Genomic DNA, 13,740 nt, shown 5'->3' on the forward strand with positions numbered 1-13,740 from the left:
CGGTGCCCCCAGACGCACCCGGTTTGGCTTGGTGATGTCAAGGAGGCCACTCTGAGAAGTGGCTTTTGAGCAGAGGTGATGGCTGTAGGGCAGCACCTGCCGGGGCCAGTCCTGGGGGTTCTTGAGTGAGGGAGGTTACGGATGGGAGGTGCCACAAGGGCAGAGATCCTGGGACTGCGGGCAGGAAGGTCATGAGGACAGAGGACGGGGGACAGGGGAGGCCTGGAGTCGGGGGCCCCTCAGTTCCTGCTCCTAGCCTGGCTCTGTCCCAGTACCAGGCACGTCCCCTCAAATGCTCAGAACAAACATGCTCTCCACCTGGGGAGTCCAGGATGCTCTGCTGGCTGGCCCCATAGTCACCTCCCACCCTGGATCTTGTGCCAAGGCCTGCGGCTGGCAGCGCCCCTACTGGGGGTCAGGACATCAGTGCTGCCCACCCCTGGGTGGCATTGGGATGCTGAGGCCTCCTCACAGGCAACACCGCCCTGGGCTTGGTGTTGGGCGCCTGCTCCCTCTTGCTGGCCGTTCGTCCTCAGGTCTGGGCACGAGCCTCTCCTTACCTACGTCCACGGGTGTTTTCTCCCCTGTGCCCTCTGCCTGCTTGAGGACAGCGTTAGCACCCCAGCACCACCTGGGGACAGGTATCTATCTGGCTGCATCCAGGGGCCATGCTGTGAGGGCACGGCCAGAAGGCCAGCCTGCTGTGGGAGGTATGGGCAGGACCCACACTCGTGGGGGTGGGCAGCATTGACGTCCCAGCCACCAGCATGGGGGCGCTACTGGTTCCCCATGGGGACTGCGTGGTGGTGTGAAGTCAAGGGCAGGGCTGGCACTCAGGCAACCGCAAGGTGCACAGGTCACAGCAGCAGGGGTCGAGTCACCCTCTGGCCAAAGCCAGAAACCTGCACTGTAGTCAAAACCAAGCAACCTAAACATGCGAACCTAAGGGAAACTTTATTTACTCTTCTTAAAGTAGTCTAGTTTAAAAACCAGAGGTTAAGTGAGAGGAAAGAACACAAAACCTTCCCCAGACAGACAGACAGATATACAGAAAGGGGGGGGAGGGGCTTCAGGTCAGATCTTCTCCATCTTGGAAATGAGGTCATCACAGATTCGGGTTAATTCTTCATTTTCCTTAGTCTGAAAGAAAAAAGTCCAAATCTTCAAGAAAACAAACTGGGATTTAAGTCACCCCTTTATCCGCCATGGGGCTGAGTCCGAGATGAGAGCCGGGTGCCCTGAGTCCCTGCTTCTGGGTACTGGCCAACAGCCTCTGCTCCAGGTCCCTGCCACCCCCAGGTGCTGTGGGTCCATGAGCCCACCTTCTGCTCTACTGTCTTCTCCAGTGACTGGATGCGCATCTGCTCCTTCCTCAGGCTGGCCTGGAAGGCCAGGGCCTCCGCTTGGGCCTTGCCGCGCACCTGGGCGATCTCCTCACTGGCCCTGGAGACACAGAGGACAAGGCTGAGAGGTCAGCACAGGAGCTCCCTCCCCAGACTTGCTGGACGTTTCTCCACCCACTTCCAGCCCCGCTGGGGCTCTCCCAGCTGCACTCACAGCTTGAGCTTCTCTTCTGCGTGGGCCTTCAGGGCCTGGTACCGCTGGCCCTCCTTCTCAATCCTCACTATGTAATCCTCGACACACTTCTTTAGAGATTCTTCATTCTTTGAAGAATGAGTGAACATGAACCGCCAGCAGGGCACCACTGTCAGAGCCCCCCCCCCCCCAGGCCTGGCTTTGGTCAGGTGTGGACGGGCCCAACGAGTAAGGCCACAAGGACGTTGCTGGTGCCCCCAGTGTGTGGCTCAGGATGGACCCAGCCCCTCACAGCTGCCACCGCTGCCTACAGCTCCCCCATCCCCTCAACCTGCTGGTCACGCAGCACCCAGGCCTCAGGCGGGCATCGCTGGCCACAGGAGGGAAGATGTAGACAGGGACTGGGGCTGTCCCGAGGGCCACGTAACCACAGCCCCATAGCAGTCGGAGCTCTGGCTTCAGACCATGACAAAGCAACAGCTGAGAGGCACAGGTGGAGGGAGGTTGTAGGCAGGGGGAAGGCTGGAGGCAGAGGCCCCAATGTCCTTCATGGCAACAGGGACCTGTCAGTTCTGCCCGTTGCTTCCCTCCATCCAACACATCAGGCAGCACCTTCTGGCTCCCCCACCACCCCACAGGCCCCTCCAGCAACTACACGGTCACTGCAAGCCACACATGTGCCTCCCTATGTCCTCTGGGTAGAGACTAGCTCCTTTAGGTGCCCTCCCCTCCCAGAGGAAGAAATGGTCAGCCGCAGGGGAGCCCTGGCCCTGCTGTGTCCCCAGAACGCATCCACCTGTGCCAGGTCACCCCATGTGTGGCCCGACTCCTGCAGGTGCATGTGGTGGGACCACTGAGGTGTGTGTGGCCCAGGCCTTCCTCCAGAAGGCACCTGCTTGGCCTGCCGTGGCTCCATCTCCAGTCCAGGCCCCACAGCTCGTGCTGCGCGCCCCTTGATGGATAGGAACCTCCCCCGACCCTGGGCACAGCCAAGTGCCAAGCTGCATGGTCTTCCTGGAGAGAGAGCAGCTTGCAGCCCCCACCAACGTGAGGACACAAGGCAGGCTGGCTTGGGGGCCAAGCCCTCCCCTCCTCTGGGACCCTCTGCTGGACGGGCACAGGCCCACCCACCGCCACCTACCGTGTGATACCCCTCGATCACTTCCTTCTGTTTCTCAAACCGCTTGAAGAGGTCAGAGAAAGACTTTTCCATGGAGCTCAGGTCTGCAGCCAACTGGTCTTTTTCCTTTAGAATCTTCTGGATTTCAGCTTTTGCTAGTTCCTTCTGTTTCTGAGCCTCCTCTTGAAGGGAAGAGAAACACATTCTTGGGATTAGAGGAGCAAGTGCTTGTGCCACAGACTATGGCAAACCGGAAGCAGGGGATGCATGGTGGTGGAGGAGAGCCGGACCCACTAAGGGCCGGGTGACAGGGCCCCTCTCCAAGGTGGCCTTCTAGAGCAGAGCCTGGGGGACAGGGGCACGAGAGCCCAGAAACAGCCATTGCCTCAATGCCAGCCCTTGGGGTGGGGGGGATCATAGGAACTTGGGGCGGCTCTGGAGTGGGTCCCCAGGCCAGGGGCCCCCCGGAGCTTGAGGCTTCGCCCAAGGTGAGGTGCTCATGCTCAGCCTGCCTGACACATCCACAGCTGGACACCATGGGTACCGACCCACTGAGGCCCCAGATGCCCACCCAGCGCCACCCGCTCTAGTGACTGCCAGATGCTCCCTCACTGGCCTCGACTGCTCTGCCAGAGGCGCCCAGGCCAGCAGCACTCACCCATTGCCTGATACACGATCCCCTCAAACCCGTCCATTATCTTCCTGTGGGAAGAACAGACGTGCTGGTGACCCCGGGCAGCAGGTGGACCCAAGCCGCCCAAGCCCACCACGGCCCTTACCCCATTTCCAGATTCTTTGCATGGAGTGTGTCACACCTGCTCCTCAGCAAGGAGTTCTCTTCTCTCATGGCTTCCACCTGCACAAACCACACGTCACAAGGACATTGGGTACCACCTTGTGCCCAGGGTCTCTGGGGCAACGTGTCAGAGTTGGGGGGCTGGCTGTGAGGAGCCTGGGGCAGGCTGAGGACCTGGTGCCTCACTGGAGGAGGTACTGCGGCCAGCTAGTGCCCAGGGAGAACACATCTGTGGGTGGATGGGTGACATCCTCAGCCATAGGCAAGGCTGGGAGAGCCACCTGCAGAGGGGAAGGGGTCTGACGCCGTGAGCTCCTGGTTAGCTCTGAGCGGGACAGTGGCCATGGGGCACTAAGAGCAGGGCAGGACTCAGCTGCTGGCAGAGGTGGCCTGGATGTGTCTGGTCAGGGGCATATCCCAGCCTGGGTCCCAGGAGGGGCCAGGCCAAATACCATCCCAGGGACAGCGGGGCAGCAAAGGGATATGGGGGTGCAAGGCCCAGCAGTCCTGCTTTACCACCCCAAGGTGGCCGGAGCAGTGCCCTTGGAGGATGCCTGTGACCCTCAGCGTGTAAACAGGCAGAAGTACAGGAGTTCCAGGTCCTTGGGCTGGGGAGCCCGTAAGTGGACATGTCCAGTTCTCCCTGCAGCCACCCAAGGAAAGCTGGTGCTCAGAGCCGTTGGCCTCAGCAGCCCGTGGACGCCACGCCTTGCCCTCACCGCTGCATCCATGTCCTTCTGGGTGTACTGCAGCACATCCACGATGGAGCCCAAGGGCAGCAGCGGGCCTCCAGGCCCGAAGACACAGGGAGGCGGATCCAGCACCTGTGGGGGTGACAAGCCCTCAGAGGGCTCCCAGAGCAGCACGGTGAGCTAACCCTCCGCCCCTTTCACCAGAGGCATCTCTTTGTATCACTTACGGGAGCATCTGGGGCTCCTAGGAAATCCAACTCCACTAGCTTCGCCTCGGGTGGGCTGCCTGAGGGAGGTGCGGCCATGTCCTGTGGGAGGTCCTGTGTGCTGAGACCCAAAATAGAAGGTAAGCGTACCCAGCTTCCCCAAAGGCCAAGGAAGAAAGGTCTTTGGGTCCTGGGCCCCACAGTCTCTGTCACAATGGCCTGATGCTGCCTAAGGCTCTGTTGCTGCAGCACAGGCCACCGCAGACCGTGAAGGAGAGGGGGGTGCCCATGTGCTCACAGAGCCTCATTCACAAGGACAGGCAGGGGCTGCAGCTGACCACAATCACTCCCGGGTACCTGAGAGGCTCCAGGGGATGCTGCTACAGTCTACCTTCCTGAGCTGGAATTGGCATGTCCCCACTTAGTCTAGAAATACTGACCAATGGCCATCCTGAAGCCCCATGACCGGGGGGAGGAGTACCTGTTGGTCTCCGGTGCCACAGGCACTGGTCTCCGAGGGCTGTCCTTCAGAAGCGGGTCAAACTTGAGGTACAAGGACTGTTTCCTCAGGGCTGACTCCTTGAACTGAAGGGACAAGCAAATCACTGTCACCCGAGGAGGCCTTCCTCAGCATAGGGCAGTGTGCACTTGAGTTTACCTTGGCACGGGAGCAGAGATGGGCATTGGAAGCTGTGAGTGTGGCTTGGGAAGGGCCCTGGGTGGGAGGTTCCCGGGGAGGTGTGGACACCACAGTGGGGCAGTAGGGCCATCATGATCTTAAGAGGCGCGATGGTGGCTCAGGGCTGTTCTAGAAAGAGCTCCCTCCTGAGAAGCATACTCAGGAAGAGATCACCACGAAGGTGCAAGGTACTCACCAAGGAACTCCCGAACTGTTCCAGGTAGTCCACCTCAGCTCCCGTGCCTAGGACTGAGAAGCATAGCGTCAGGGCAGCCGTTACTGGCCCACGTGGTGGGCGGGTCCTGCTGCTTGGGCACAGCAAATAGTACCCCAGTGCTTCCCGCCCTGCAGCGCTGAGGCTAGGACAATCCCTTTCCCTGCCTAGCCTGGACCTGCAGCCAGTAATTCTGTGCTTTGTAGCGGGGTTTCTGGTCTCACGCTAATGACTCCTGGGGCCAGGGCACTTTGTGGGGTTGTCTTGTGTCCTGCGGGAGCTGAACAGCTTCGCTCCAGGCATGATGACCAAGTGTCCCCAGGACCAAACTGCCGTGGTTAAGAACTACTGTTTAATTAATTAATTCATTCATTCATGAGAGAGACACACACACAGAGGCAGACACAGGCAGGGGGAGAAGCAGGCTCCATGCAGGGAGCCTGATGCGGGACTCGATCCCAGGTCCCCAGGATCACACCCTGGGCTGAAGGCGGCGCTAAACCGCTGAGCCACCCGGGCTGCCCAAGAGCTACTGTTTAGAACTACCCTAGAGAGTCCCTCGATTCCTGATTAACATATATATACATACACACACACACACACACACACACATACATGTTTAGAAAAAATCTAAGGTGGCTCACGTCATCTATGAAAATTAACTCAAAATCAAATGTAAATGTTATAATTGTAATGTTTTTAGAAAATGTAAGAGTAAATCCTTATGGTATTGACTTCACACCAAAAACACAAATAAAAAAACAAAAAAGATAAATGGGACTTCAGGTTAACGTCTGTGCCTCAAAGAACACCATCAGGAGGGAGGAAGCCCACAGGATGGGAGATGGTTCCCTCCATGTCACACGTCTGGTAAGAAGTCCCCACCTATGATAGATCCAAAGGCCCTGACGACTCAACAATAAAAACGCAACAGTGGAACAGCAGGGGAAGAACCAGAGCAAACACTCTGCAGAAGGTCTGAAAGGCACAGGAAAGAGGCTCGTCACCAGGAAGATGCAGGTCAAAACATGCGGAGGTGCACCTGGCCCCCTGCACCCCCACCCTGGACGGCTGGAATCGGGTCACAGTGGCCCTGGCGGCGACAAGGCCTGGAGAAATCGGGACCCTCAAACACTGGTGCCCTGAGATCCTTATATGCTGCAGCCACTTTAGAAAGCACCCTGGTGGTTCCTCAGTTTCACCCAGAGTTACTGCATGACCCAGATCACTTTCTAGGTTTATGCCCAAGACAACAGAACCCTCACAGGCACATGAACACATGTATGTGAGAGCTCACAGCAACCTTCAAACCGTCAAAAAGGGCAAACAACCCCGACGCCCACCAACGGGTGGACTGATGTGCCAACTATGGCCCATCTGCGCGGTGCTGCGCTACCCGCCAGGAAAGGAAATGCTGATGTTGTGGTACAAGGTGTAGGACTCTAGAAAACCTGACGCGCAGGAAGACAAACCAGACGTGGGACTCACAGGACTCCAGAGTCTCCGTGGCTTTTGTGCCACAGTGGTGAGAGCCCTGGGATCATTCCTCCACAGACCAACCCTGCATTCCATTTCCACTCTTCTCTAGGTGTGCAGGTTAAATAGGGAGCCCATCACGTTGCCTTACGGCTCTCGAGGCAGTTCAATTCCAGATTCCCCCTGGAACCACCTCAGGGCCTGCTGTGTCAGAGAGGTCAGAGGTGCTTGTGCCCCATCTGGGCTCCCCTCCAAAAGCATTTCCCCCAGAACTGGCAAGGCCCCACCCATGTATATGCAGTGCAGAGCCACATCCCCACCCCCAGCCCGCTTTCCTGAGCCCAATTTCTGGCCCCAGGATGCCTTCACATTAGGGCTACATCCTGAGAGCATCCGTCTCCTGAGAAACCAGTGGCCTCTGGGCGCCTTGCTTCAAGTCACAGCACGGAGTCTCCAGAAAAACACCTCTAAACACCAGTGCTTGGAGCAGTGCCCTGGTGGTGGGGACAGATAAGTGACCTGGGGGCAACATACCCTCAGTGGGGTCTCGGAAGCACTCCTCCTTGGGGTCTGAGGCTGGCTCCGGGTCCTGTGGAGGACCTCCCAGGCTGCCTGCTGGAGCGGATGCCCCTGCGCGCTCTGCTGCTCCCTCCTGCAGGAAGGCCGGCTCAATTTGGGCAGCTCGGGCACCAGAGGTCCCGTGTGGGACCCGTGCCTCCCCCCGTGTCTTGGGGGGATAGGGGTGTGTAGGAGGCTCTGGGTGCTGCCCTGCGTCCCACCCCATCTTCACCAGCCCCCCTCTGCCCAAGGACCCACACAATGGAGGCATGGGCTGTGCTCGTGGCCCTACCTCACCCGCCGTGTCTGGGGTCCCTGCCGCCGTCTGCACCTCATGTGCGTCCTCTGCCGAGGCCGTAGGCACCTGCCTGAAGAGATGGGGTCAGCAGGGCCTGTGCCCTAGCCTGGAGCTGCCTCATGAAGACTCCCCTGAGTGGCAGGGCCACCCCTGCCCACCTCAACTGCCCAAGAATCCTGTGCTCATGGGACTCGGCCAGGAGCTCCCAGGCTGAGTCTGCTCTGGGAGCCACCCCCAAAGCTTTGCTGGTCCTGTTTCATTAGGACATTGGCAAACATGCTCGGGGGAGGGTCACCAGTTACCAGGGCCAGGATCCTCCCTAGCCGGACTGTTAGCCCCAACACGTCCCACCAACAAGCTGCAGGTACAAGTGGCTGGGCACTGGCTAAGCTCCTCTTGGGACCCAGCACACAGTGGCCACTAAGCAGCCATCCCCAGAGAGCACCATGAGAGGGCCAGAGCACCCCAGAAAGCATGGAGAGCCGCTCCACTGGCTCTGGGACTACAGACAGAATTCGCTAGAGAGCTTCCTAAATTTCCAGTTTTTTTATAGACAATGCCCTTAGCAAGCATGTGGATAGCCCCACCCCTGTGGAGGGGATGGAACGGGGCTCCGCCATGGATGCTCCTCCACAATCTACAGTGGCTGTGAGCACCCTCCCGGTCTAGGGATCCAGGACCAGCATGCCTCTGCAGCCTATGTGTGCCCCAAGAACCCTTCTCGGGAGCATGTATGTGCATCTCTGGTCTGTGGTCCTCTAGCGTGCACACTACCAAGCAGCTAGCTACTCCCCCCCCGCCCCCACCAAGTACTCACTGGCTCAGAGGGGAGTACCCTGTGGCCTCGGGACCAGCATGCAGCTTCTTGGCCATAGGTCCAGCTGGCCTGCTCTGGGGGCTTTCTGGGGGCTGGGCCTCTCTTCCACCTTCAAACGGGTTAAAGTCTGGGTCATCCAGCTTGTTCCAGTCCAGGTTGTAAGACCCCCGGAGAAGGGGAATGGGCTCCTCATCCACCTCCTTGGGTGCATTTTCCTGCCTGGCCTCTGATACCCTGGAAGGAGGTTTAAGGCTGGGTCTCTCCCCCAGTTCCCTTTTGCTGGTGGCATTGTCAGAGAAATCAAATTCTAGCCTTATGGGTCTGTTGCTCCACGAGCTGACCCTTTGGTCATCATCTTCTTCCTTCTGAGGACTTGGGGATGGGGCCCCTCTAGCCTTCAGAGAGCTGTCCAGGATGGTGTTTCTAGGACCAAAGGGGTCCTCAGGGCTGGCTGGGGCCTTGCCAGGCAGGTCTGCGAAGGGTCCTTCTGCACATGCTTCTGTAGGCTGAGTGCCAGGTGGCCAAGTAGCCCTGGATGAGGATGCAGGGACCTGGTTCGAATTTTCTCTGGAAGCTCTGTGAGGGTCTTCTGTTCTGTCTTGGGGAGCCATCTGGGAAGAGTCTTCTAGGATTTCAGAGGTGGACATAATACTTTTTTCTAAGAAATAAGAACGAACACTTTCCTCCAAGGCTTGCTCAGGGCTCACAGATGTTTGTCCTAGAGAAGCCACTTGATTTTCAAGACTTTCTGGCATCTGGGGAGAGCTTGAGGGATCCAGGCTGGCCAGGTGAGTGGAGGTGGGTCCACTGGAATGCCGCCTATCTTCAGAGACTGCTCTCACATCCCCAGGAGGGGGGTTGGCATTGGTCATCATTGGTTTCTGGAGAATTCCATTGGTCATTTTGAGGTCAACCTCCTTTGTAAGCTGTTGACTTTTTAGAAACAAATTTAGTTAATATTAAGGAACCTATTAGCTTTTCAGTTATAATTCAGTCCACGAGAACACGTTAGTTACAAACAGGAAAGAGGAATGTTCAGTCAACACTCTTCTTAGGATTAACTTTAGCAAGTATGTCCTCATAAATCAAAGCTGGTGGACCAACTAGATCACACAAGTTTTGTTTGTTCATTTTAAAGTTTACTTATCAGGTAGTGAAAGACAAGGAGAACGAGTGATCACAAGCAGGGGGAGGTGCAGAAGGTAAGGGAGAAGCTGACTCTGCTGAGCCAGGAGCCCAATGCGAGGCTCGATCCCAGCACCCTAGGATCATGGCCTGAGTTGAAGGCAGAGGATTCACCAATTGAGACCCCAAACACCCCTAAATCACACAGATTCCTGAGAGATATAGTACAGATCTGACAAATAATTAATCAGTTAAGGTTTTCTGTGCTAGCTGATTTCCCCCTTTCAGGTAAGGGCCACTAGCTACACAGTCCGGAACAGAGCACAAGAAGGTCAAGATTTTCACCAAAGAGAAAGGCAAGATCGAGAGCTCTGCCTTCTGACAGAGCAGGGTTTGACACTGAGAACACCCAAGGCTGGCTTGCAAGTAGAAAAGAGTCCCTATTGGGTGTGAATAAAGAACCATAACCACAGAGCATCCTTCCTTAGAGTTGTGATCAGACATTTCATGAAATTAGAGAAACAAAACCCAGACCAATCTGCTGGCAAAGGTACAGTAAAGGAGTGGAACATAAACTTATTTGAGGCACTTGGTGGCTCAGTCTGATTTGAGTTCAGTTCAAAAGTTGAGCGTTTAACTCTTGAATTCAGCTCAGGCCGTGATCTTAGGGTATGAGGTGATCTCAGGGTGTGAGGTTGAGGTTCTCTCTCCTTCTCACTCTTCCCCTCCCCACTCCTGCTCTCTTTTAAAATATATAAAGACCTTAAAAAAAAAAAAACCAACAAAAAACCCCTTAAACTTTGTTCTGTATTTTTCGTCATTTGCTTTTCTACTAACAAATGACCTCTAATGCTAAGTGCAGAGCGAGCCAGGCAACACACTGCTCGAGCTCAGAGCAGAAACTAGGAGGAACTCAACCAGATGTGACTGAGGACAAAACAATTTTCCTGCCACATCCCCTGGAGGGGTTACAAATTGCAGCACATCAGGGAAACCTGGGTGGCTCAGTGGTTGAGCATTTGCCTTGGGCTCAGGTCATGATCCCTCTGCCTACATCTCTATGTCTCATAAATAAATAAGATCTTTATTTTATTTTTTAAAGATTTTATTTATTTATGCTTGAGAAACACAGAGAGAGAGAGAGGCAGAAACACAGGTAGAGAGAGAAGCAGGCTCCATGCAGGAAGCCCGATGTGGGACTTCGATCCAGGACTCAGGGATCATGCCCTGAGCCAAAGGCAGATGCTCAACCGCTGAGCCACCCAGGTGTCCCTAAATAAGATCTTTATTTATTTATTTATTTTAAGTTTTTTTTTTTAAATTTATTTATGATAGTCACAGAGAGAGAGAGAGAGAGAAAGAGAGAGAGAGAGGCAGAGACACAGGCAGAGGGAGAAGCAGGCTCCATGCACCGGGAGCCCGATGTGGGATTCGATCCCGGGTCTCCAGGATCGCGCCCTGGGCCAAAGGCAGGCGCCAAACCGCTGCGCCACCCAGGGATCCCCTAAATAAGATCTTTAAAACAACCAACCAAACCAAACAAATTGCAATACATCAAGCAGCATCAACAACTTACTTCTCTTTCTGGATCCGGTTTTGAGGAGAGTTTTCTAACCCAAAAGCATCCTCCAGAGCAAAAGGAGCCTCGAGCTTCCTGCTCATGCCAGGACTTAATATCCGATGTGTCTGTGGGTCCCGAAGAGGAGTCTGAAAAGTCACCTGTTGGGAGAAGAGACCTGTTCAATAATTCAAGTCTTGAGCAACTCTGCCAGCAGTACCCTGCCCACTTCCTTAAGTCCCCAGGAAAGCAAGTCCCAGGGTGATCGAAGGCGTGACACACAGTAGTTAACAGGGGCAAAACATGCTTACTTTCATAGCTTTGACTACGCTCTTGGGTGGCACATTTTCTTTTTGTGACAGACGAAGAACAGATAATCTTCCAGTAAGTTCCGGTGGTGAAAACAGGAACTCATGGTTTTCTGTACTTTTGTCACCAGTGACGTTTTCATCGTTGCAGATCTGCAGACTCATTCTGGAAAAGCAGACACTTTGCGTCAGTGGGAGGGCTGTGCAGTTTGGATGAATGGCCAGCGCAAGAAGCTGGCCTCACATGGGAGATGTCCCCTTCCTGCACAGGTGGGTCCCATCTCAGGCAGCATGTCCTATGCCAGACAATCCTTGTCCTATTTTAGGGCAGCTGTCACTTCTCAAGAAAAGAGGTGTAAGGGCCCTCAGGCTGTAAAGGGAGGAAGAAGAATCAGATCCTGAAAACCACTGGGGTTTAGTGGTAAAGGTCAGGAGACAGGGGTGCTGGGCTGTTGGAAAGCCTGGGTCTCCCCTCAGGCCTTTGCTTAAGGCACAGGCCACAGCACAGCTCCAGCAGGCTGCTAAGTCAGCTGAGCACAAGAAACAGAAGAGTGCTGTGGCTTGCTCTCCCATCACAGGCTGGGAAACAGGGAGCACCCTGGGGGCTCATGAGGGCCCAGCCCCAGAGAAAGAGCTGGACAAGGCACCAAACAGCAAAATGCAGCATGACTTGATGGGGACTACACTGAGACCTGGAGTCTAGAAACATGCACCAGTGACCTACACAGAGGCCCAGAGTGTTCTAGAACAGCCCCCGCTCCTCCTTCCCCAAGGTCCTCATGATGGTCACGTCATCAGTGTGACACTCCCAAGCCAGGAGTCACCAGAGGACCCATCTGTGGGAGTATCACAGGTGTTTCTGGTGTTGGGGATGCTGGAGACTATAGCTTGAGGAGCCAGGCCAGGGCAGCTGGGGCAGAGGAAGGAGGCTGGCCTGGAAAGAGGTGAGTCAGGGTAACAAGATGCCCTGGCAGGAATGTGGAGGCCAGGGAAAGGTAGGAGGGAAGTAGGGGGTCCTAGGCTTGCAGCCAGCCAGGGGTGCAGTTGTCGGCTCTGGCTGGCCAGCAGGCCCCTAAGGATGTGGAAGCTGGAGTGAAACAGAACTCAAGGGGAATTCTTTTTTGGTGTGACCTGGGTAAAGCAGAAAGGAGCTGGATGGCTGTGGGGTACGTGAGGGAGGGGGTAAACAGCCCCCGCGGTGCGTGGGTTCGGCCTCCACCCACAGCGGGGAGACGGCTCCGGAGCAGAGGCGGCCGGGCCAGGCAGCCCCGGAGCACAGGAGGTGGGTGCAGGAGCCACCCAAGCAGGTGGGGAGGATCGGCAGCACCGGGAGGGCTGGGCAGCTGCAGTCAGGGAGGCTCGCAGGTGCAGCGTGGAAGAATAGTAGGAAGCTGCCCCCAAAGGCTGCGGATTGGGGTCCAGTGGTGGGACCCCTGGACACTGCGCAGCCGGCCTGAGGGTGGGAGCTGCACGTGTGCAAGGCTCGGAAGCGAGTGGTGCTAGAGGCTGGACAGGCTCAGGAGGTGACGAGGAGGGGGCGGCCAGCGGACTGGCCGGAGAAACCCTGACACACGGGCCCCCTGGACCGCCACAACGCAGCCCATCGGGCGGCTGGGCGGCTTCGCAACCGGGTTAACTCGGGACCTCGGGGAGGAGGAGTCCCCGGACGGGCGGCCGCTGGGGCTGGTGCGGCGCGGCCAGCGCACCTCAGGGCCACGGAGGAGCGCGGAGAGCGGGGAGGAATGTCGGTCAAGGGCAGACGCCGCCCTGATGCCGCGGGGGCCGGGGGCTGGGGGAGGAGAGTGGATGGAGCCCTGAGCCCGGGACCCCGGGACTCCGGGACTCCGGGACCCCGCCGCCGCCGCCTACCTGCCGGCGGCCACGCGAAGCCCAGGGAGCGGGAGGCGCCGAGTCCGGGAGACCGTCCGCCCGCCGCGGATTCAAATACCGACGGTTGGCGCCCGCGGCCAATCAGCGCGCGACCGGGGGCGGGACGCACGGAAGCCGCGGCCACGCCCACGTCCCGCTTCCGGGGTAGGGGCCCGCGGGGCGTGACGGGCGCCGGAAGCCATCGGTGGGAAGGGGCGGGCGGCCGGCGGGCGGGCGGAGGCTGCTGGGCTGTCGGACTCGGCTGCACGCCCAGAGGTCAGGGCCTGACAGCCTTTGCCCCGGTCTTAGTTTCCCCAGGTGTAAAATGGGACGAGCTGTAGAACCGCCCCCAACGCGGGTCCTGAGATGGGGCCAAACCCTCGCGAGGACCGTCGCGGTCTCACCACGTCGGGCTGTGTGCTGGGCGTGGCGACTCCATTTCCCAGGGTGCCCCGCGCCAACGTGACGTCTCCTAGCGCGCCCACACA

General features: G+C 57.2%; 1 protein-coding gene across 1 annotated transcript; it reads right to left on the reverse strand.

The window, feature by feature from the left end:
* Positions 1-937: 937 nt before the first annotated feature.
* TACC3 (transforming acidic coiled-coil containing protein 3) lies at positions 938-13,684 on the reverse strand. Its single transcript, XM_041752876.1, has 16 exons — positions 13,253-13,684; positions 11,387-11,549; positions 11,094-11,236; positions 8,393-9,325; positions 7,570-7,645; positions 7,254-7,371; positions 5,226-5,278; positions 4,832-4,935; positions 4,372-4,471; positions 4,172-4,276; positions 3,436-3,512; positions 3,315-3,358; positions 2,678-2,838; positions 1,558-1,664; positions 1,323-1,443; positions 938-1,140 (listed from the first exon to the last, which is right to left on the reverse strand). The coding sequence occupies exons 2-16, from the start codon at positions 11,546-11,548 to the stop codon at positions 1,075-1,077; spliced, it is 2,370 nt and encodes a 789-aa protein (XP_041608810.1). The 5' UTR covers position 11,549; positions 13,253-13,684; the 3' UTR covers positions 938-1,074.
* Between the last annotated feature and the right edge of the window lie 56 nt (positions 13,685-13,740).

Source organism: Vulpes lagopus, chromosome 4, assembly GCF_018345385.1.
Source record: "Vulpes lagopus strain Blue_001 chromosome 4, ASM1834538v1, whole genome shotgun sequence".
In the NCBI taxonomy this organism is placed as follows: domain Eukaryota; kingdom Metazoa; phylum Chordata; class Mammalia; order Carnivora; family Canidae; genus Vulpes; species Vulpes lagopus.